Source organism: Penicillium brevicompactum, assembly GCF_028827555.1.
Source record: "Penicillium brevicompactum strain IBT 35665 chromosome Unknown utg000003l_segment0_segment0, whole genome shotgun sequence".
Lineage (NCBI taxonomy): Eukaryota > Fungi > Ascomycota > Eurotiomycetes > Eurotiales > Aspergillaceae > Penicillium > Penicillium brevicompactum.
Genome location: NW_026623206.1, coordinates 329,385 through 353,021, shown reverse-complemented (window position 1 = coordinate 353,021; position 23,637 = coordinate 329,385). Strand labels below are relative to the sequence as shown.

Here is a 23,637-nt window from a genome sequence, read left to right as displayed (position 1 = left end):
CATTCGTCGGCCCGGGGGAATTGTCATCGAGTGTGGAGGGGCTTCGACCGAATTGTATATTATTCAGTCTTTGAGATGGCAAGATGAATTTGACTGCGTGGTGTTGGCTGTTTGGGTTTGGGAATGATTCACGATTCATATATACCTCTTTGCGTGATGATTATTTTAAGACAGGCATGTCATAAAACCAAGAGCAGGAGGCAGTCACTGCTGGCTCATTGCTCACAATCCAATTTTCCACTTCTACTGTACTTAGATGTAGTTCTGAAGCTACCTAGGACCTGCCTGCTCCCAAGATTAGGTTTTCCTAATAGTATACTATGTCAAATGATTGAGGGAGCATCCAATACTACAAGGTCTACCTTTCACATTATTTGAGTAAGCCGGATGTGAGAGACAAAAGTAAGAAAATTGATAGCTAAGTGAGAGCAAAAAAGCGAAGGACTCCTGCGAGTGCTGGACTAGAAAAGTACACCATACATAAGACAAATAGTTCGAAATCTGCACTGCAGCTCAAGACTCTCTGGGGACACCACGAACTCCTGATCAAACATTTTCATAGCCTAGTTTGGCTGCAGACGTACGAGAACCTCCTCGAGGAACGCGTCGAGAACAGCATCAACACCACCACCCATGTCGATGGAGTCCTCCATGTCCCATCGCTGAAGGTTGCTGAAGGAGCGAGCAATGTCTTCGGCGACCTGCTCCATGCCGCGGTGGACGCGAACACTGCGGTCAAAAATCTGCTCTTCTTCGGCAGTTGCGGGGGGGCTCGTTTGGGTTACGGCCGGGCTCGAGGCGGATGAGGTGGTTGCGGCGGCGGTCCATGGCCGCGCGGAGAGCGGGGAGGATCACGGAGCCGCAGGCCGTGGCGCGATCATCGGGGAGAGGGCGAGGGGATTTCTCGGATGGGGTTGGAGGGGCGGGGCGGTTGGGAGTACGGTCCTCCATGTTTGATGGTGCTCGCTTGGATTTCAGGCCTGAGACTGGCTTGATGTTTTGTAGAGGCTCCGTTTGTCTTGGGAGGCCTGGTTGAGGGAGTCTGGGAGACTGCTGTGGCTGCGGCACTGGTCCTTGGGAATCGATAGTGCGCGAGAGAGGAGCTGGCTTCCGGATGGCTTGAGCGGAAGGAGTGCGGTGAAGCTCTTGAGAGCCGGTGAATGATGGTTTGGCTGAGATGCCGTGGTTGCCGGCTGCAGGGCTCGGCTTTGGCGAAGAGGGCTTGTCAATACGGTTGCTGTACTTCAAAGCAGCCTGTGCGTATTGTTCGTTGAGGCCTAGCGCGGGAGGGCTGTCCTCTGCGGGTCTACTGGGCTTGGGTGTCACGACTTTGCGCGGAGGAAGGGCAGTCTGAGAGGGTCTCTGCTTGAGAGGTGAAGAGGGAGCAGAGGGAGGAAGAGGGGTTTTTGTGGGAGATGCATGGAAAGGAGAGGGAGCAGCGCTGGGTTGAGCTGTTTGTTGTGGGCGGGATGTAGCCTGACCTTGCGCGGGAGTCTCGTCGCAAAGATCCCACTCCTCTGTTTCATTAATACGTGCGTTTGGTTCAGGTTCTTTCATTGGACGTAATGGCGGTGCCGGCCCCTTCCCTACAGGACGGACAGTGCCGAAGTCCCAGAGATCTTCTTTTTCTTGGGTCCGATCTTGTACAGTTTGATCAGGCTGGGCATCATACCCCTCGTATTCATCGTCGTCATCCTGACCTTGGTGAGTGATTTGCCAGCGCTCTGCACGTTCGATGAGTTCTGTCAGGTATGTTGTCCTTTTAGCACGCTTCACAAACGGATGTTCGAGAAGCTCCTTAGCCGAAGGACGCTCCTTGGGGTCCCGGCGCAGGCAAAGTTCCACAAACTGCTTGAAAGGCTTGCTAAAGTCGCCGTTCAAGGTAGGAGGAGGGTTCTTAGGAATCAAGAACAGCACTTTCATCGGGTGGATATCAGCATACGGAGGGTCACCACAAGCCAGCTCAATCGCCGTGATTCCCAGAGACCAGATGTCGGCCTTGTAATCGTAACCAGATTGCTTGATAACCTCTGGTGCCATCCAGAATGGAGTACCCACAAAGGTGTTCTTCTTGGTCATCGTGGCTGACAGCTGCCCAGATACACCAAAGTCAGCCAGCTTGACTTGACCACTGGCACTGAGCAGAACATTCGCCGCTGCAAGTAGCCATGTTAGCTGCCATGATGCCTGCTATGCATTGCCATGCCAAAACATACCTTTGATATCTCGGTGCAGTTTCTTGTCGGTATGGAGATAATCCAGACCGCGGAGAAGCTCCCTCAGAATGATGGCGATGTATTCTTCATGGATCACACCTGGCCGCAGCAGACCATGGCAACTGCCGCCCGAACAGAATTCCATGATGATCCACAGGTTGGATCCCTTCAAGTAAGAGCCATGATATTTGGTGACATAGGGGGATTTCAACTCGGACAATATGGCGATTTCCCTGATGATATCATCGACATCATCCTCCGCATTTTCAACATCGATGACCTTGATGGCCACGGATTCACCGGTGCGTCTATCCACACTGCAATTGATCAACCAAGTCAGTGATTTGGGCCAAGCCAGACATGAGGTCCTCGACTTACCCTTTAAACACCTTACCGAAACTACCGCCACCTGAGGAGAAGCCAAGCTGGTCAGCCACCGGACTCATCTCGCCGCCACATGGTTTCAGGCACGAAACTTACCGATGCATGTTTGCTTGGTGTAGATCGTCTCCGGGTCAATTGGAGCCGGCATGTTGACGATCTATCTCCGCCCAAAGGCGCGAAGCATAAACCACGTGAAAGAAGAAGATACTTGGTTCTGGTCACAGTGGCCACTTATCAGAAGAATGAGGAGACATCACAGGGATGATACTAACATGAGAGGAATGCGCGGAAGCGTGAGATGGTGAGAATGATCTGCGCAATACGGATCACCGCAGCGACTGAGATACCCGCAATATGTTGAATGATCCGAACCGATCTGATTCAACCAAGAGACAGTCCCAAAGGTGGAAAGAAGGGATGTGGGGAGACGATAAGACCGCAATCCTTGGAAACAGGCGTGGACGGGTCCGTAAGAGGGTCCGGGCCTTGTGTACCGCGGAAACGAATGGAGACGCTTGGCTTCCCGTCTCTAACGTTAACACCGTTTGTTTTACGCTGGTGACTCCCGGGGTTCATGCGCAATGGGGATTAAAGCAGTCTCGACAGAAGTACCCTTGTTTATCGACGCGGGGGGTGCATTTTGCCGGCGCTTATCTGAGGGCGGTGTGTTACTATACCTTCAAATACTCATCTTGGGGTTGAAGGAGCCCATAACTTTGATTTTGGGGTGGGTATTAGCTACAAGGAGTAACAAGCTGCTCGACCTTGCTCTATACTTCGTGTTCGGAAAGGAAGGTGCACACTCAAGACGACCCCAGCGTATTGAGACGGAAGAGGCAGCATGCTCCCTGGACCATGAGTATTTTTTTTGGAACATGTGAAAAATCACAATCGATCTAGGAAGATACTTCACGGGGGAAAAAAGTACGAACAATCATATTTGGTACACGTGGTCAAAGAAGATAGGTGACGACTTTGATCCCCAAGGCTCCTACTGATGGGATGGTTAGATATCGAACTTCAGATCAAAGACTTTACTCGGCAAACGAACGTGGCAGATATGGATATCGTGATTCATTGCATACGTCACAGGCAAGATTCTGTGTTCTATGTGTAGACTCACATCTAGGTCTTGGAGTTGGAAAACTATGGAGCTGACTAGATTGACTGCCTCTTTCCGTAATGATAAAACCTGCCTGGGGATAAAGGTGAGACCCCATAGGATCTAATGCATTCCCATTAACGCCTGGTAGGAAACACGCAAACAAGGGCCTAATGGATATGGGATCAAAAGAATGGTCTACTCTTCCAAATAGCCAATCATCACCGTGCCGTTCTTGAGGCCAGCGTCTTGAATGCTGGTGGAGAGTTGATCAATCAGATTGCGTCCCATGCTGTTGAGATCGAATTCCACGCCAAGCTTGTCCTCCACAGGATGGTCGGATTTGAGCCATTCGTAAATCCGTTGAACGGGATCAGACAAGGCGAACCGTCGAATCACGCGGCCTGAGGGGTGTCGGAATTGAATGCGAGTTGTAGTGGCAGGATCCGCTTCGGGTTCCTGATGGGGCTTGTCGGAGGGAATAGACGCAAATGGAGAGGCGGCGACTGGCTCTGGATCATCCATGCTTACATCTTGCTCAGCAGCCCGGCGCTTCCCCTTGACATCCTCCGTGCTGCGAGTGAGGTCATCTGGGTCTTGAACTGCCGCGCCAGATTCGCCAGCTCCGCCCAGGCTGTTGCGCATAGCCATTTCCATCATTTCTTCCTCTGTCATGGCATCGATGGTCTTTTCCTTCTTCTCCGATTTCCGTTTCGCCACAGGGTTGCGCACGTTGTGATTCAAGCTATAGCGATCGAGGAATTCATGCAGCTGCATGAGAAAGTCGGCTGGCTTGACCAGTGGTGGTCCAGACCAGATTTTCATTTGTTCACCAGTTCGGGGATCGACGATGGCAATGTGAGGATAGTTATCGGAAACGTCGCTTCCTTGGAAGTAATACTGGATGTATGAAGATGCACGTGGGTCATCCTTGGAGTATTGGAGGAAGATAAAGTTCTCCTTGACGGTGTCTTGCACGCTAGTGTCTTTCCAAAGATCCCGGTTGAGCACTTGGCAGTCAAATACTGAGGCATCTTGCACATTAATCAGGAGCCATTTCTCGTTGTCCTTTCCTTCGTCGCGAGCTGCATCCCATGGTAGGCGGGACATGATTTCGAAGGGTGGGCGGTACATCTCGGCGAGCATATTGGACTTGGACGAGGCATCTGAAGCGCCTCCGGTGGCAGCGGAAAGCTCTTCGCGGCGCCCGTCATCGCCGCCTGTCCATATCGAAGACGATTCCCGCTGGTTGAAGATTCCAGCTCTGCCTAAGATACTTTATGAGCTGGAGTGTCAGTGGTCTTGGGTTATAGTTACTCACCTGCTCTTTGCCGAGCTCGGAGTTGACTTAGAATGTTGGTGTGCATGTCATCGCCATCATCATCATAATCCGCACCGGGCCCCACCAAAGTCTCCGTTGTGCGAGCCATAGGCGCTCTCACTTCATCCTCATTATCCGGGCCGCCATACATCTCCTCTTGAAGGCGCCGGGCCATGGCCTCATCATCATTGAAAGCGGGCGCAGCGGAGCGTTGTGGGGTATCATCATCCGTGTCCGAGTCAATGTTCACCACCTCCGCGTTGCCAGCGGTTCCGGATCCATGATGCTGAGAGGATTCACTTGTCAAGGGCGCTCCTCCATTCTCGAAAAAAAGCTGCATACCCTGCTCGATGTTGAAATCCGTGATTTGCAGGTATTGTGTGGCAAGCTCCGGCGTGGAGCCGGTGATTTCAGTAAACTGAGCTACCACGTCGGTGTCCATGGTGGGAATAGTATTGATCAAATATGGTGGTTGGAAGGAATGGACGTTAATAGAGGTCGGAAAATGAATGGAATCGAGAACTCTCAGTGACGCTTGAGAAATGATAAGAATTTGGAGACTGTGCTATGAGGGGACCGAGCCAATGTGGTGCAAACTGCTGCAAACACGAGGATCAACGCCAGTCAATATAAGGAACAGCGACAAGCGACTAGACCAAGAGCAATCACAGCCTAAAATGAAAGTCGACCTTCACAAGCTGAAATGGTTCCGTCATCTCGAAACGCTGACTTCACTTCGAGTTGATCATTGACACCTTAGGCGTCAAGTGACGCAGATGACTAAAGTTACACGTATGGTGGGTATGCGTGCCCGTAATACGCGCGACGCGTCGCGAACTAATTACACTTCCTAAATGGGCCACCAAAGGCTCTTTCCTGACATTCCTCCAACACCAGTCGAAGCTGCCTCTGAACGTGATCTTTTAGTCTACAGTTATGGCAGGAACAGTCTTAGGAAAGCGCAGCCGCGTGGAATCCGAAAGTGAGTCCATCCCACCTTCCCCTCCTGTCTCTTGCTGACCTTCTTTCCAGGCTTGCCGGTACGGACTGCAAGCAAGCGGCGGACGATTGCGCCCCGAGCGAAGAAGGAAAAGGAAGCCGCGCCTGTTACCTTGCGGCGGACAAGGTCTACTGTGCAAAAAGCGCGTGAACAATCCCAACCCGATCAAGAAAATGGCGACAAGAAAGATCTACCGGAGGAGACGGAAGATGCGGAGAAGGTTACTTCCAAGCATACTTTGCGCGAAGAGCAATTCAAGTCCCCGGTGAAAATCGACTCGCATTTCCGCGCCTCAAAACAAATTGAGGGCGAGTCGGAAAAGCTGAAGGATGTGACGGGAGGCGCGGAGGATATCAAACCAATCGAGTTCAAGACACCCTCGAAATCGCGATTCCGAAATGATTTACCGCAGTCGCCCATCACCCCCAGGCACCGAGTTCAGGTTGGCGCAAAAGCGATAACCCCACGTACCCCCCGCCACGCAGATCTTCCTCCGACCCCTCGCCAGAGTGCGACACCCACCATTACAAACTCAGTTTACTCGCAAGCTAGACAGTTGTTCGCCCGCGGCGCCAGCTCAGGTCGGCTGGTTGGGCGAGATGCGGAGCGTGAGAAGCTAGTCTCTTTCCTGACGGATGGTGTCGAGTCTCGGAATGGAGGGTGTCTGTACATTAGCGGACCCCCTGGAACAGGCAAGAGTGCCATGGTCCAAGAAGTATGCAAGGATCTCGACCTCTCTACGGTGAGGGTCTCACATGTGAACTGTGCAAGCATGCGAGTAGCCCGTGATGTCTACAGCAGACTCGTCCAGGATTTCGATGCAGATATGGACGTGTTCAAGAAAAGTGAAGCCGATCACTTGAAGGCCATGTTTGTTCCGTCTACAAAGGCCGAGGACCTATTTTTGGTAACATTAGATGAGATTGATCATCTATTGAACGGTGATTCCGGAGTCTTGCAGTCATTGTTCGAGTGGTCACTACAGAGCAAGTCCAAGCTGATGCTGATTGGCATTGCTAATGCTCTTGATTTGACCGATCGATCCCTGCCACAGCTCAAGGCAAAGAACCTGAAGCCCCGTCTTTTGCCTTTCTTGCCTTACAGTGCTGCCTCTATCGCGGATGTGATGACCAACCGTCTTCGGTCGCTGCTCCCCGCTGGCGCAGAGGCTGACCCGAAACTTGTGCCCTTCGTTCAGCCAGCCGCCATTCAACTTTGCTCCAAGAAGGTTGCCTCGCAAACAGGCGATCTGCGCAAGGCATTTGAGTTGATCAAGCGAGCAATCGATGTCATCGAGCAGGAGACCTGGCAGAAGCTTGAGAAGCAAGCCAACGAGAACGGAGCAATTCTCGGTGAGAACGCCAACCTTTCTTCGCCTACCAAAGGAGCCGGCATCCCCAAGCCTAAGTCCATGGCCAGCTACACGGTCATTACTGCGCCACGGGCCAGTATCGCACATATTGCCCGCATCACCTCCGCAGCTTTCGGCCAAGGCACTGTTCAAAGACTGCAAAGTCTCAATCTTCAGCAAAAGGCTGCGATCTGTGCGCTGATTGCTCTCGAACGCAAGCGTCGTCATTTGGAAGTCCCAAGCACTCCTTCCAAGTCGCGCGCTTCGGCACCCACTATCAAACAAGCATTTGATACATACTGTGCTCTCTGTCGCAACGATAACATCCTCCACCCTTTGACTGCCACTGAGTTCAAGGATGTTTTGAGCAATCTCGAGACGATGGGTCTGGTTGGAGAGTACCAGGGCCGTGGCCGAGGTGGAACGGTTGCAGGTGGCTCAGATCTACGCCGCACACCTTCCAAGTCCGGCAACGCACCTGGTACGCCACATAAGGCACTTGATGAACAGGGTCTTCTCTGCTTTGTTTCCCAGCAAGAAATCGAGAGCCAGATTGCTGGTCCCGGTGAGGGAATTCTTCGACGTCTTCTACGAGGTGAGGGACTTTGATCACTTCTCCTAACTGAAATCATTCATGTCTCCATGCTTTCATTTCCTGCATTTGCCGCTGCATCATGGAGTCCCAACTTGCATTATCATCATGTACAACATCTTTAGCCTGTTTTTTTTTTTTTTTTTTGGCCTTCGTTTGGAGTTGGATATATCCTTGCCTCATCATTTTTAGCGTGTCGTGATTCATGATTTTCCCCTTTCTTCCATTTGCCAGTCATTGTTTTTTCTCATTTGTCTTCCCTTTGTTGACTCTGAAGTCATGATCCAATGTATAACAAAAAGACAATACCAAAAAAAGAAATAAAACTTGATCAAAATTGATACCGAAGTGATACCGAACTGTAGTCTCGGCTTTTTTGCCCTATGGGAGGACCTCGTGCAGCTCTAGCGCAAAGTGTACCTATCAGAATACCTAATTATCTAACTACTACGGAGTACTCCGTATACCTTCTTCCATGCAATGGTTCCGAAGCAAGCCTCTCAACGGCGGGCTGATCTTAACGATGCAAGATCCCAAAAGCCCAACACCAACAAGCCATATCCGATAGATATTCGCAAAGTCCCCAAACAAAAGTCGAATTTCATACCCTAATAGACATGAGTAGTTCCAAGGTTGTCAGGGCACTTGGAATGTCCAGAGTGGATGTGGTCCGTGCGGACTCTGTTCTCCAGTTCTCCCTTCGCACTTGGACTACAAGGAACCTCGGGATAGGTTTCAGAATCTCGGATTATATCTGATTTCATTTGGTTTCTATCAACGGAATTCTTTCCACATGTCTAGTTGAGATAGAGGGTCTTGCCAGCCCCGCATCGGCCTATCACACCATCATCCATTCATCTGAGCATCAGCCTTGATAGTGCTCTCGCCATCTCGATAATCTACTACTCATATTCAGCATCCTCTGACCCCTCTCTTGGGATACTGACCGTGCTATTTATTCTGCCTTCTAGCACTCAATCTCCAAACCATTTGGATCACTTCGAATTCAAGCATCGCGGGCTGTCTAGTCCCGGTCTCCGACCTGCACCGCAGCTTCTATCATATCCCCAGCATATCTCACCCAGGATGACCGCAGTCCGCACCAAGCTTGCCACCTGGATATGGGGTCCAGATTCCAAAGATCGTGCTCTATTATCGATACTAGATGTGACTCTACTTCCCTATTTCTCACTAATATGGTTCTTGTTCGGAGTCACCCGAGCAAGTTACTCCTCTGCATATATCAGCGGCATGAAAGAGGACCTCGGATTTCAGGGCAAACAGTATAACTACATGAGCACTGCATATCTGGTTGTTTATGCAGTGTGTCAGATGCCCGGAACCAGTCTTCTTACAATATATAGGCCCAAATATGTCTTTGTCGCGGCCAATGTCACTTGGAGTGTGTTGACCTTGATCACGTATAAAATGACACATGCCTGGCAGGTTATTCTGTTAAATGCGATAGAAGGAGGTTTTTCGGCTATTGCATAGTACGCGCCTCCTGCAATGACCCAAGAAGAAGATGCTGACAAGGCGCAGCGTGGGAGCTCACTTTATTCTCGGATCTTGGTATAAGAGATCCGAACTTGGCATTCGTGCTGCTGTGTTCTGTGTTTTTGGACATATCGGGACCATGGCCGGCGGCTGGATCCAAGCCGGTTTGTTGGCGACGTTGGCGGGCAAGGGTGGTCTTCCTGCTTGGAAATGGATATTCATCATCGTGTCCGTGATGACGGTTCCGGTTGCGCTATTCGGTTAGTTTCTCTGCCATGCAATGTTTGACGAAGCAAAGGCAGCTACTAATGGCGGTAATATTTAGGCTGGATATTCATTCCCGACCTCCCAGTCCATCGCGCGGCATGGTTCCTCAACGACGAACAGAAAGAGCATGCAGTGGCGCGGCTTGGTGCTCTGCGCAAACAGTCCTGGGACGTCACGGTCTTCAGACGAGTGCTACTGAGTTGGCAATTCTGGCTTTTGCCATTCATCTTCATGCGCAAGTATTCCTCTTGATCCTACATTAGACGCGCTCTAACTATTCGGCAGTATACTCTCTTTGTGTGCAGATGCTTTCGAACAATGTCATGGCTTATTGGATGGCATCCCGCGGCTACACGGTGATTCAACAAAACAATTATCCCACCGGCATCTACGCAACTGCCATAGTAGGTACCATTGTCTATGCAGTCATTTCTGACAAGCTACAATCTCGATGGGAAGTTTCCATCGCCATTGGTCTCACCTTCGTGATTGGATCTTCAATCCTCGTGTCAAGTCCGTCCACGAATGCAGGCTACTTCGTCGCATTCTATCTACTGGGAACCACCTACGCACCTCAAGCGGTTTGGTACTCATGGATGGCAGATGTCACTGGACATGACTTCCAACTACGCGCCATCACGACTGGATTCATGAATTCCTTCGATTTTGCTTTCGTTACTTGGTGGCCCCTGATCTTCTACCCTGCTACCGCTGCACCTAATTTCCACAAGGGGTATGTTGCAAGTCTGGTGACTGGGGCTTTGACACTTCCATTGGTTGGTTTGATTGCGTATCTTGAGAAAAGAGATCGATCCCGGGGTGTCATTGGGAGGATTGAGGATGAGTCGATAAGTGGCGAGGAGGAGTATTTGCGAGACGATTCGAGGAAGCCGGTTGGTAGCCCTGCCAAGGTGCGGGCAACGGAGATAAACGTGTAAATGAACATGTCTGCATAGAGATTTGAACGGCACCACAGATATGAGCGGAAAGAGATTTACGTTTTTGTTTGTTAGACCCAGATAAATAAGATAGATTGAAATATGGCAAACCTTGGAAGGGTGAAATAGCACTGGTATGTCTGGGGTCCTGGAAAACGTGAAAGAAGTGATAGGTACTTGGAAGAAGGTTGGAACACATGAAATTGTGTACACGGACAGAGCTTGGGGAAAGCAAAACCTACGGTCAACTATATTCAGACAAGCCCACGCGGCAGAAGAATACATTCAGAATACATAAGGGCATAGGTTGAGGTTCGCTGGTAAATCAACATGCAATCATCAAAATAAAACAGGGCATCATCTCTTCAGTGAGAAGTTCATATGTTTGCTAGAGGAACTTGCTCGTTTTTCAAATGCTCAAGGTCAAGATCTGAGGCCTCGCCCCAGACAAACTTGCCAAAGGTCAACAGAGCTTGGAAGATTTCCTTGCCCGTCGGCACAATGTGCTCCGCGGGCAAGAGGAAGCCATAGCTGCCTCGGTCACGAAGTTTGATCTGGTACGAGAATCTGGCGTGGATCTTGTGGTAGAACCAATCCAAGGCACTGCCACCCGAGGTGACCCCCGCAGTCCCAGTTGCAAGGATCCCTTCGCACGCTGAGGTCACATCGTAGGATTCGTGTGATGTCTGGCGGATCGACTTCGCCAGCCCCAACGCGAGTTCTTCCAGACTCTCCAGGGTAGGAGGTACAGACGAACAGGTGTAGGAGTACGGGTACAAGATTTGTTGAGAATAGGAGTGAAGGTCCAAGAAGCCTACGATATCGGCGCGGCCATGTGCGGTCTCATTCATAGCCCACTGCGCCAAGCGCTGGGATTCAATGGCCTCAAATGGCTCCGCGCCTGCATAGTTCTCGGAGCAAGGATTTGAGCGAGTCGACTCACCATCCCACTCGTAATCCCAATTCCGATCCAGGTCAACACCAGGACAGATGGGAAGACCCGTTGGCTGACGATTCTTGCGCCAAAGGCGGTCGGATTCCCATGAGTAGACGTATCCGTCTGGATTCAGAGTCGGGATCAAAACCCAATCGTACTCTTGTAGCAGCCGCGTCACTGCGGGTGAGTAGCCATAATGTGTGATCAGACTGTACGCTACGTATGTCACGGTCGATGTGCTGATCCATTCTCTGGCATGGCTTCCACCTACAATGACGATTGTCTTGCGGGGTTCCGAGGCGGGCGACTCTGCAGAAGGGGCGCCGAGTCGCAATGCTGGGATATTGCGACCCTCGTATGAGAGACCAATATTAGTCAGGCGTACATGTGAGGAGAACATTGACGCCATCAGTCGCATCCATTGCGAAATGACAGACAGTGGTTGGTACTCCTGGAAGAAGAGATCACCAATTGCCGCCGTCTTCTGTCCACCCAGCACTGCACCCTCTCCAAAGTCAGGATTCTCGTGTTGACGGGAAGGGTAGGAAGCGTAGATCTTATCGGCGAGATTATCCATAAGAGGGGTGTAAGAGCTGCGGAGGGTGAGAGGGAGAAGGTCAAGCAGGGAAGGGATCTAGAAGGGAGTTAGCGACGTTATCATCGATACCAGAATCTCTCTCTCTCTCAGCGTACCATTTCTTCCGCCAGTCTGATATCCACGAATTCCGAAGTGATGGCCCAGATATCCAGAAACAGCACCTGGGAGGCAGACGATAATGCGACTGCCTCATCCGGTTGACGCAAGTGGAAACGGAGGACGACATCGCTGCCATAGCGATGATGAATATTGGAGGGAGGGGAGGAATATTTCGAACAGGTGCGATCAAGGTTCCATATTGAACCGATGACCCAGTCGCGGAGTCTAGTCCATGGGCGACGTGGGTCGGACTGGAGGTGGATGGACTGTAGAGGCGGTGGGGTGATGCTTGAACCGGCGGGGACAGCGGAGATCAGAGGAAGAAAGGCCGACACGACCAGAACTGGGAGAAGACGCATTTGTGCTCAAAGTTGAGGGTCACTGCAGGGAGAGACGAAGAGGGGAAGTGCAGAGAGATAGGAGGTTAAGCCATATCGATGACTTGCAGAGGGGATTGGCGAATCAAAGCAGAGTAGATGAGATAGAGTACGAAGTATGGAGTATGGGTAATAGAGTACAGAGTACTACTGGGTTCAAAAGTTCAATAGTTAAGAGAGTATGGATCAAAAGTACCAACTTTGGAAGTGGGCGTTACCTCGGCAGGGGAGAGAGATGAGAGGCGAAGAGTTGGAGAAGTAACACCCTCGTCGATAACGTCACAGCGGCCATGTCCCACTGGCTGTTTACTTTTTGTATACAGTATCATCTTGGAATCTCTGGAATTGGTATATTTTGTACTAAAGATAGGTTGTATCATGTATTCTGTATTTTTTAATATATTAATATCCTACATACAACCTGTTCTAGACGATTTTATACTATTACATTCCATCACCTCCCATGTCGGACCCTGTTTTTTAGTAGCCAAAAGCGTCCAGGGTACTTTGGTTTAGCTCTGTTTCTGTTAAGACCTTATTCCTGGTCTTTTTTCTTTCTAAAATGTGGACGCTACCAGGTCCTTGAAAACCCGTCTGCCTTGCCCCTCTCTATTTTCGATATTCACGGAAGCATTCCTTTTGCAGTTGTGAATGGTCAACCTGGTGGCGGAGATCTAGAACGTCTCCCGCGTTTCTCCCCTTTTTCCGCGAGCTGACGACCAACCTCCCCACCGCGTTCTGGAACCCTCTAATGTTCCGTCCTTTCTAATGTATCTGCTACACATTTTCATGGCACTCATTTAAGTCATCATGCATTGGAAAGGCCTCCGTCTTGTGGCCGATGGCAAGGATGGCAAGAGACACAGCACCATCGAAGGCCCCAGGCGCAGTGAACACCTGCCACGTCCCTCACCCCCGCCACCGAACCCAGGTTATCCGAGTCAATCCCTCGCTCGCCCGGTCTGTCAAGCAGTAATGTCCACCTTCCCGCCCTGCAGGTTCCCGACAGGGAGTCGACCGACGGTGTAGCCCAGATCGACTTCGCACCCTCATCGGGGGACACTCCCAGCTTGCGTCGCAATCGATTTAGCTTCATGAGACTGCGTCATGCGTCCGACCCCCAAATCTCCAAATCCTACATCAAGGCGGGCCAGCAGGACGCACCGCCTGTCCCCTCCTTGCCTCGTAAGTGAATCAATGCACAACTCTAATCAGGGAAGATCTGACGGCTGTACGATGCAATCTAGCTCCTAAAATCATCACCACCGCCCCCACAAGCCACGAACTCGATCGGCCCATGAAACAGCGATCGAAGCTCAACTTCCGACCCTCGTCGCGAAAACAGTCTATGGAGGAAATGTCCCGGCAATCGACGGAGCAACCCAAGTCCCGTCGGAGGGGTCAAGGCTCGGCAGACTCTCAAATGACAGATTCAGCGCTTGCAATGTCCCAGAGCATCACCGAAGAGCCAGGGAGATTATCGACAAACTCCCTTCGCGGAAACCAGCCACACACCGATTCCCAACGCTCATCCGTGATCGATCCCCGATTTTCCGAATCGTCCCGGTCCGACCAGAGCTATGGAGATCAAACCATCACTCGGACCAGTTCTCCTCGCGACACAGGGACTGCCACGGCAGCAAAACGCTTCCGTCTTCCCCGGCTGAAACGAACCAGGAGCCCTCTCTTTCCCTTGCCTCCAAAATTCCCCCAGGCTCAAGTCATGGATAACGCGCCGAAGTTCACTCCATCGGATACGCCGAAGTCTGAAGTATCCGACGCACTTGACCAAGTCTCTCCACTGCCTTCACCGTCTAGGTCTACGGTGGGGCTTGCTGCCACAGTCGCACCAGCGCTGTCGAGGAATGACTCCACGAATTCCGCTCGCTCGGTTCGATCGAATCCATCCTTCAACAACAGAGGGCGTTCGTCCACCATGGGATCGCTGGCCGAAAACCAGGACGATTTAACTGTGGCGCCATATCTGGCTTCTTCGGCCCGTACATCGACCTCCACCAGTGGTCGCAAGAGCTTTGGAGATATGTTCAACATTACGCAGAGGTTGCGACAGAACTCCTCTCCGCCTGACCCTCGCCATGGCTCTCCTGGAGTAAGTGGCTCAGTCACTCCTATATCAAAGCCAGAACTACCACCAGTCCCTAAGCGGGATGAAAACGATACGCCGGCTTCATACTTGACCAGATTGGAGGAATCTCTACCCCGAGGAATGATTGCGGGGGTTTTGGCACAATCAGATGAGGAATTCTACAAGATCGGCCTACGCAAATACATGAGAAGCTTCTCATACTTTGGTGATCCCTTGGATATGTCCATCCGCAAGCTTTTGATGGAGGTTGAACTTCCAAAAGAAACGCAGCAAATTGATCGATTCCTGCAAGCATTTTCCGACCGTTATCATGAGTGCAACCCGGGCATTTTCGCATCACCGGACAAAGCATACTTCATTGCATTCTCTATCCTGATCTTGCATACTGATGTGTTTAACAAAAACAACAAACGAAAGATGCAAAAGCCAGATTACATCAAGAATTGTCGTGGGGAGGGCATTTCAGAAGACATCTTGGAATGCTTCTATGAGAATATTTCGTACACCCCATTCATTCACGTCGAGGATGCCAATATCCGCGAGCGCCATCTGGCAAAGCCACGCCGAGGCCTTTTCAAAAGCACCAGCACTGAAAACCTCGCCCGGATCACTCGTGAGCCGGTGGATCCATATGCGCTTATACTAGAAGGCAAATTGGAATCCTTGCGTCCAAGCCTGAAGGAGGTTATGGATCTTGATGATACGTATAACCATTTTGGTTCAGCCGGACCCCCGGATATGGATGCTCTGCACCAGGCTTTCACCAAGTCTGGGATTTTACAGATCATCTCATTGCGGTCTCGCCCTGATGCATTCATGCCTTCCAGCCTGGACAATCCTCTCGACTCTAACCCGGGCCTTGTAGACATCAAAGTTGCCAAGGTCGGTGTGCTTTGGCGAAAGGACCCGAAAAAGAAGAGAGCCAGGTCGCCTTGGCAAGAATGGGGTGCGATCCTCACTTTCTCCCAATTATACTTCTTCCGCAATGTGAACTGGGTCCGCTCACTCATGGCACAACAGGAAGCATACATCAAGAATGGCCGTCGGGGTACACTTGTCTTCAAACCACCTCTTTCTGAATTCAAGCCCGACGGAATCATGTCTACTGGTGATGCAGTCGCTCTTTTGGATACGGCTTATAAAAAACACAAACATGCGTTCATGTTTGTTCGACATAACGCATTGGAGGAGACTTTCCTCGCCTCTTCGGAGCCCGATATGAACGACTGGCTCGCCCACCTCAATTATGCCGCGGCTTTCAGAACCACTGGTGTGCGCACCAAGGGCATGATTGCCACCAATTACGAAGGTCAGCGGTATCGAAAAAGCCAACGACTTGGTTCCATCTCTTCGCAAAATTCTCAGCAGTCACAATCCACTGATCTGGAGCCACCCTCGCCAAGCATTGATCACGATATTGTCGCTGAGTTTGTTGCTGCTCGACGGGAACTTATGAGCCAGAAGATCCGTGAGACAAATGAGAAACTTTTCGTTTCGCAGAGGCAACTCGAAGATCTACTTCAAAATGCTCGACACCTTCAAGTCCTGACTCCAGTTCATGCTCGGGCCCGGGAGGGGGTCATTATGGCTGCAGGTCGGTTATCCGCAAAGCTTAGGTGGGTCAGACAGGATATTGCGCGCAACAAGTGCTACCGTCAGATTCTCTTACGAGACCTGGGAGAAGACGAAGAGACCGCAAAAAGCCGCGTTGGCTCCGTTGCTGAAACGTTATCTCAAGCGGACGCAGCACGCCTGGCAAATCTTTCTGGGCCCTCTGCCGGGTCAGAGCCCACCACGGAGAGGGCCGGCAGCATTGTGCCTACTATCGCTAGCATAGACACACCCGAACCCAACGTGGCTGTCGCCGATGAACCATTGGAAAGCGGGCTATTGGCGAAACCCTCGACCGATGAATCCCGTCGCCCTAGTATTCCCGGATCTGTGACTTCCTCTGACATTTCTCGTGTTGGGCGTCGGCGTTCTGCTGTCACTATCCCCGAGCGCGCCAAGTCCTATTCGCCCGATCCAAAAACCATCAAACTCGAGCGTGATGCTTCGGTTCTTAGTCGCACCAGCAGGTGGGATGGGGCTAGTATTGCGTCTCGAACCTCGAAGTTGACTTCGCCTGTGAGCTTCGACGACAACGAGGAGCGATTCTTGAGAGAGGCAGGCCTACTGCAGCTTCCCGAGTCCCCGGGACGCGAAAAAGAGGACCCCGCTCTCGATCTGACGCCTGTGAAACCCACCGAGGGCGACATTATCCCGTCCGACAAGTCCGACAAACCAAGTCGTGTCCGTCGCAGTCTGCATCGCACTCTGCGTGACTCGCATGCTCACAGACACCATTCACACTCAAAGAAAAAGCACGGCTCGGTGTCCAGCATTGGGCAAGAGGAAGATGATCAGGTTTCTGATGGCGGCGATATCCTCCCTCGCAAGGCGCCTAGTTTCACTGTGCATGGCAAGAAAGCATCTATCGTGACCTTCGGGTCAGAATGGCAGAACATGCCACCCGAAGAGCGCCTCAAACTCCGAAAGCCGACTCCACACGAGGAGCCACGAGCTTCAGATCCCACATTGCTCGATAGCAACGATTCTCTCGAATTCGATACGAGCCGCGAACGACCCATGTCGTTACGTAGCACCAGCACTACCACCGGCCTGAGCACCCGGACCAACGATGATCTGGCGGAATTCAAGGACGCGCGGGAGGTGCAGTCAGAAGAGGAAGATATCGGACGACCTGGCTCTCCGGTCATCTCAATCCCGCCTCCAGACACCGATCCCACCGATTCCCCAATCTCTCCCACAACAACACCCGGCCACCTCCACGCACCAAGACACGCGGGCTCTGCCTCATCCTCCACCTCCCTCGGCGAGCGAATCGTCGACCATCCATCCACCGAGAACCTACGCGAGCAGGCCGTTGGCGCCTAACCTCTCCGCCAGCGCAACCCTTTTCTGTACATCCTACCATTCTGATCCTGATCTTCTGCTTGACGATTATTATACCCCTTCTTTTTTTCCAACAATTGCCTCCTTCTGTCTTTTGTTGTCGCTTTGCATTGACGTCTGGTGAACTTTGATTTCGTGCTAGCTGTTATTTGTTTTTAGCATCATGTGTCTGCACTTGTAGACTTATCTGCTCGTCGTTTGGGTTTCGAGCATGGACTGGCGCGTGCTTCTTGTACTTGGCCTGGGCATTTTACTTTCCCCTTGCATCATAGATAAAAGCAAATTTATGATTGACCATGATTCCATTGTTTCTGTCTTGAACTTTTCCTACTCTGTAGTACGATAGGCAGTTCATTGTCCAACTGGGCGAAGTTCATCTAGAACACACCCAGTGATACTAAGCTGTCATCATCATCGTCTCCTTTACCATGGAAGGTTCTGTAAGTTCCAAGGTTGATTTGAGAATATTCTATCGTCATCTGCTTCTAAAAAACAACTGACGAAAAGTGACATGACACTCGTAACGTATCACAGCCATTGAATGCCATGAAAAGACAGCAATTGTCCTTGGGGGCTCTGTATGCTCCTCTCAATGCAGGGAAAAGATAGCTAGTGGGAATTTTGAGAGATCGGCAACATGTCAATCTGCTCATGGGCTTGCTTCGATGCACCTTTCGTCATAAATCCAGATCCAATGAAGACAAGAACAGCAATCAGCTCTGATAAAAAGCCCAATATCACTCGGACAGTGAGAGAACCTGTCGTGGGATTAAGCGACTGGTTCTGGGTGCACAGATAGACAAGGCTGTAGAAGACACGGATGCCAATGAATACCAATGCAACACCAAGAGCCCAGAGTAGCTAAAAATCATGTAATTAGCGAATGGGGTCGAATTTGAGCATCTACAGCAAGCATACCGTAGTCCCTGCACGTCCGGCAACACTCTTTCTCGCGGGAACGGCAAATGTGAGCCCCGTCGCAGCAACCAAAGCCACCCAGCACACTGTCAGAATAGCAATGCCAGCTTTGACAATCTTTTCCGCTTTGTCAATTGGTTCTTCGTGTGATTGGAGCTTCGCCGACCCTGCGGCAGTGAGCGCAACGCCGCCGACGACAACAATATGATAAACCAGCGCGAAGGTCCATTCGAGTTTTTGATCAAGTCCAGCAACACGATATATACGCCTATGAAAATCCATGAATTTATTAGATATTGCCCTTGGTTTGAATCTCACGGCACTCACGCTTCATGCAAAATCCCATTTGCTGTAAGTAACAAAGGGGACAACCCGACACTTGATATAAGGCTGGCGGTAGGGCTGGAGTCTCTCAATCCCAAAGCACTGCCAATGATTCGGAGAGAGCAAAAAATAGAGAGAAATAGCCATCCCAGCAAGCCTTGACGTCCATGTTTAGCAAGAAGATACACTGTAGGAATTGCAAGGATGATGTAGATGGCCAACTCGGCGGCGGAGAGAGTGTTTGTCATGGTTGTTATGTATAAGGTGAGTTTGATGTCTCGATGCCGCTGAATGATGCGTAGATAGAAAAGGATGTTGTTATGGGTAGTTCTCACATTCTGATGACTGGGTTAGCGTCTACTATATACCTGTTCTCGCAAAGGCCACAGCCTACAAAATATATGTTTCTATTCTTACAAGACATAATCGTGGCCAAGTAGAATTCTAAAACCTAAAGTTGATCACTCCTAACGGTTCAAACAAGCCTCTTTGCATTGGGGCTGAAAGGCTTAGCCTATAGCAACCTGGGAAAGTCTCTGTGGAAAAAGACCCGACTCGGTATCTATGGATGTGGCTTTTCTCTTCTTCAAACACGCCAATAACAATCGCGATATGGCTTTGGAAATGTTGAGGCTTAGGCGATCGACAAAGTAATGAGGTTCCGAGATGCGAACCCGATACCGAACACACAGCCTGGTGGATCCTGCTCGTCCCGGAACCGCTACACAACCCGAAACCGAAGCTGACATCTTGAAGATCTGCAGAGGCTCAGCAAAAGCTCACTTACACTGAGGATGCACTTTTTTTCTGAGTTCGCCCGAGCTCCGATTTATAACGCTCGTTTGAATTGATTGTCAAGCAGAGGGCCTATTCATGGATGTCTTTGTTATGCCATAGCTGCTACTCACTATATCCTCGCCTGATTCCCTCCTTTGTGGGTGAATGCCCAGGTGTTGCAGTGTATTTCTTCTCTCACCGAAGAGCCCATGGATAGAACTCCTAGGTAGAGGCAGTTGTTGTTATATCACACTATCAAGAGTCTATCGGAGTTTGGAACCCTGCCCAAAACATGTTGGTTCCATTGTTGCTGACACTTGGAAATGGTTTCGTAATCCCGCACATTTTCCTCACTTTGAGTGGATTGGCAACGGGTGAATGAGTGTGTCGCTCTGTCCACAGGTATGGCAGTGTCGAAGGGTAGTTGCTAGGGCCTCACATATTACAATACAGATAGGTGGTATCTCCGACACGATAGAGGCATTTCACCAGGTTCCTCCGAAAACTTTCGATTCTTCACGCTTTAGTATTTCCAGAGAGCAGCAATTGATAGGCGAATACTCCGTACTCTGTAGCATTGATCTCCTATGCCCCCAAGTTTGCATGTTCAGGGGCAAGAGCTGATCTTATGTGTCTAAGATTTAAGATAAATCCCTCAACATTGGCAAAATAAACAGATAGCTCTGGCACAATCCAAGAATAGGTAATGAGTGCAAATCCCAGTCATGATAGAACGATAGAGAAGTAAAATCGATTTTAAATCCATAATTCAATTCATTGAATAGTACGTTGTATAGTTGGCAATGAGGACGCTTGCCCGGGCCTAACTCGGACGAAGGCGTTGGTTTGCACTGTTTTTGGGTTGCCCCTGGAAAGAAAGTCGCGGATAGCAAATTTGGAATTTGGAAACTCGTACTCCGTGATTCACTGCTTATGACGATGAAAGGTAGAGCCCCGAATTCAAGCATGCACCTCGCTCAATCCTCGGCTAGAGTCATCTCAACATCTCGGCCGGATTCAAACCGTCTACTTCGAATGAACCAGCTCAAGGCCCACATGTCTGAGCATCACAAGCTTTCTAGGTGTATCGACATCGCATATTAATCCAAGACCGAGAAATGCAACCCAAGAGCAGCCCCTACATGTGAAGCACCAGGCGTCCAAGGAAGAAAACATCGCTTGTACAGGATCATGCTTTTATACATGAGGGGTAAAGCAACGCCCAGAGGTCAGAGCCCTCTTTCTGCAAGCTCGCAACCTGCGGGGCCCGGAGCGTATCCAGGCGTATAGCAGGCCGGAGATTCCTCCCCTTTCGAATTTGCAGAAGGGAGAAGCCCTAGCGGATCACCGGAGCGGAGTCGAGGCGGGGTTGGCGCGCCGATCGCACGAACGATGTGCTCGTGTTTTTGGCTTTGTTTTGAGACCCATTTTTCGGTTCCCGTTGGGACTGTGAGAGATTATCACGATGGAGTTCTTGCTTTGCTCATTTCTCTGCGCGTTGAAAATAAGAAATGAGGCTGCGGGGGGGTTATGCAAGGGCACTCGCATGGAAATGAGCTGGCCCCGATTTGCACTGAATATTAGGGGGTTTGTCAATGATCGACACCCCGTTTACCGGCCTCGGTACGGAGCAAGAACATGAATCACATTCATAATATTGCGCATATAAGGGAGGTGGCCCTGTTCTCGTTATGTTGCGATTCAGCTTTGCAACTGTACAGAGCAGGAAATGGGTCCGTCTTTCGCCATGGTGCGATTCGCCCTGGTCGGTCTGCTGACCTTCTTCTCCATCGCGTCGGCCCTGCCTGCCTCTAAATTTTCACGGGCCCTGGAGGATCCAACTACTGATCCCTTCTACCGGCCTCCTGCTGGCTTTGAGGACAAGGCCCCCGGAACGATTTTGGCTCAGCGCAACATCAGCGCTGCGTTCCTCGGTCTCATTCCGAACCCCATTGAGGCTCATCAGTTGCTATACCGCACAACTGCTATCAATGGCTCCGCCATCTCGACTGTGACTACAATCTTCAAGCCAAAAGATGCCAAGTCTGATCGATTTGTCTCCTTTGCCACCGCGTATGATAGCTCTGCGGTGAAATGTAACCCGAGTTATGCCTACCGACTTGGTGCAGCGCAGGACAGTCTAGTTGCCTACGCCGAGGTGTTGATTATCGAGGCGTATCTACTGCTCGGATACACCGTTGCGTCTCCAGACTATGAGGGCCCCGATGCGGCATTTGGACCTGGTCGTTTGGCCGGCATGGGTGTCTTGGATGGCATCCGGGCTGTGACCAATTTCGACACTCTGGGCCTCAGTAAAGACCCCATGGTGGTTGGCATTGGCTACTCTGGTGGTGCCATTGCCACAGGCTGGGCTGGCTCACTGCAGCCAAAATATGCACCTGAGTTGAACATCAAGGGCTGGATTCAGGGTGGAACTCCCTCCAACCTCACAGGCACATTGCTCACGATTGATAACACGGCTTTCAGTGGATTCTCTGCTGCAGCCGTCGTCGGCCTCTCGGTACCCAGTGCCTACGGAGCCGAGCTCAAACCCATCATCGACAAGATCTTGACGGCAGAAGGCCGAAAGGTTGTTGATGCCGCTTCCCAGCAATGTGCGGTACAGGACCTGGTAACTTTCTTCGAGAGATCACTGTTTGATCCCAAGGTTCAGACCTTGGGTGATGGCCTTCTCACCGAACCTACCATCCAGTCTATATTGCAGGACAACAACATGGGCGTGAACAAGGATGAGACGCCGACCGCGCCCACCTTTGTATACCATGCCACTAATGACGAGGTCATTCCATACGCCAATGCTAGCACTTTGGTTGACTCTTGGTGTGATTCAGGCGCGAACGTCAAGTTCACAACCTATGCTAACGGTGGTCACGCGACCACCGAGCTCATCGCGGTGCCGGAGGCCATCAAGTTCCTCGAAGCTGCCTTTGACGGCAAGGTTGCCGGTGGTTGCACCAAGAATACCGAGCTCACCAATATCCTCAACCCGCTGGCACTTGGCGCCTCACTGGAGCCTATTCTCGTCAAGCTCATTGACGGTTTGACTCACTTGGGTGAGCAGGATGACAATGTCAAGAAGGATATCTCGGTACTGGGTATCAAGCTCCCTGTTTAAGTGTCTCTAGGGAATTAGGGGTATGTGTGTCTATTTCTGATACGTCACGGTGATCACCTGGGCACGTAAAGACCTCTATGGTCTCTTCGATGTATATAGTTGTGAGCCAGTCATCTCTTGGTGTCTGACAGGGGATTGTTTATAATTGGTAATTGATTCTGAACAAACTTATTTTGGGCATTGAACTATTCCAAACACCTTCATGTATGGCCACTGCCAGGTGGGGCTGTGGACAGCAGGCGAAGTAAATAATGTGAGTTTAAAGCTTGCCTCGGGACCTCTAAGCTTAGTGTGTGACATGCCAAGGCGAAGAGTCAGAGATAAGGTGTGAGATCAGGATACCAAGAGAAGATAGGTAGAACCGAGTGCACAGGGCATACGGAGTATAGTAAGTAGTGACACAATAGGTAAGTTGTAGAGGAGAGAAGGAGTATGTTGTAGATAACCGGGTCATACCCCGGATGACGCTATCAGAATGATCTACTTCACCTTTCATCACGTCTTTGAGTGTCGTGATCCTCTGTGTGGCGACCGTGACATTCTGCACTAAAACATGAAATAATGGCATAGTTCGTATTAGAAGAATACTTTGAACAGGCAGCACTAGGCTGTGGCGCTTGACACCTGCGACGCGAGACCGAGTCACCGGGTGTGCGTCACAATCTCCACCCCTTCTCTCCGCATCTGCGAGTCTAGCTCTTCCTTTTCTCTTCTTCCTTTTTTTTTTGTGTGGAATGTCTT

General features: G+C 50.7%; 8 protein-coding genes across 8 annotated transcripts; 4 read left to right on the top strand and 4 right to left on the bottom strand.

Moving 5' to 3' along the window:
• Window positions 1–563: 563 nt before the first annotated feature.
• Window positions 564–2,748, bottom strand: N7506_004011 (putative Ste20-like serine/threonine protein kinase; the record flags this gene model as incomplete). Its single annotated transcript, XM_056953306.1, has 5 exons — window positions 564–751; window positions 786–2,156; window positions 2,217–2,533; window positions 2,595–2,625; window positions 2,697–2,748. 5 exons carry the CDS (start codon window positions 2,746–2,748, stop codon window positions 564–566), a joined length of 1,959 nt encoding a protein of 652 aa, XP_056812195.1.
• A 1,152-nt stretch (window positions 2,749–3,900) lies between these two features.
• On the bottom strand, window positions 3,901–5,465 carry N7506_004010 (DNA-protein crosslink repair co-factor UBX5; the record flags this gene model as incomplete). The annotated part of the gene is made up of 2 exons (XM_056953305.1): window positions 3,901–4,970; window positions 5,024–5,465. 2 exons carry the CDS (start codon window positions 5,463–5,465, stop codon window positions 3,901–3,903), a joined length of 1,512 nt encoding a protein of 503 aa, XP_056812194.1.
• A 494-nt stretch (window positions 5,466–5,959) lies between these two features.
• On the top strand, window positions 5,960–7,983 carry N7506_004009 (AAA family ATPase CDC6; the record flags this gene model as incomplete). The annotated part of the gene is made up of 2 exons (XM_056953304.1): window positions 5,960–6,005; window positions 6,056–7,983. The coding sequence occupies 2 exons, from the start codon at window positions 5,960–5,962 to the stop codon at window positions 7,981–7,983; spliced, it is 1,974 nt and encodes a 657-aa protein (XP_056812193.1).
• A 1,411-nt stretch (window positions 7,984–9,394) lies between these two features.
• Window positions 9,395–10,668, top strand: N7506_004008 (MFS general substrate transporter; the record flags this gene model as incomplete). The annotated part of the gene is made up of 4 exons (XM_056953303.1): window positions 9,395–9,459; window positions 9,509–9,723; window positions 9,789–9,929; window positions 10,016–10,668. 4 exons carry the CDS (start codon window positions 9,395–9,397, stop codon window positions 10,666–10,668), a joined length of 1,074 nt encoding a protein of 357 aa, XP_056812192.1.
• A 377-nt stretch (window positions 10,669–11,045) lies between these two features.
• On the bottom strand, window positions 11,046–12,661 carry N7506_004007 (M14 family metallopeptidase; the record flags this gene model as incomplete). Its single annotated transcript, XM_056953302.1, has 2 exons — window positions 11,046–12,239; window positions 12,299–12,661. 2 exons carry the CDS (start codon window positions 12,659–12,661, stop codon window positions 11,046–11,048), a joined length of 1,557 nt encoding a protein of 518 aa, XP_056812191.1.
• An 828-nt stretch (window positions 12,662–13,489) lies between these two features.
• Window positions 13,490–17,723, top strand: N7506_004006 (Arf family guanine nucleotide exchange factor SYT1; the record flags this gene model as incomplete). The annotated part of the gene is made up of 3 exons (XM_056953301.1): window positions 13,490–13,639; window positions 13,678–13,864; window positions 13,927–17,723. 3 exons carry the CDS (start codon window positions 13,490–13,492, stop codon window positions 17,721–17,723), a joined length of 4,134 nt encoding a protein of 1,377 aa, XP_056812190.1.
• A 627-nt stretch (window positions 17,724–18,350) lies between these two features.
• N7506_004005 (uncharacterized protein) lies at window positions 18,351–19,231 on the bottom strand (the record flags this gene model as incomplete). The annotated part of the gene is made up of 3 exons (XM_056953300.1): window positions 18,351–18,602; window positions 18,660–18,927; window positions 18,987–19,231. The coding sequence occupies 3 exons, from the start codon at window positions 19,229–19,231 to the stop codon at window positions 18,351–18,353; spliced, it is 765 nt and encodes a 254-aa protein (XP_056812189.1).
• Window positions 19,232–21,489: 2,258 nt separating this feature from the next.
• N7506_004004 (putative secretory lipase) lies at window positions 21,490–22,896 on the top strand (the record flags this gene model as incomplete). Its single annotated transcript, XM_056953299.1, has 1 exon — window positions 21,490–22,896. One exon carries the CDS (start codon window positions 21,490–21,492, stop codon window positions 22,894–22,896), a length of 1,407 nt encoding a protein of 468 aa, XP_056812188.1.
• Between the last annotated feature and the right edge of the window lie 741 nt (window positions 22,897–23,637).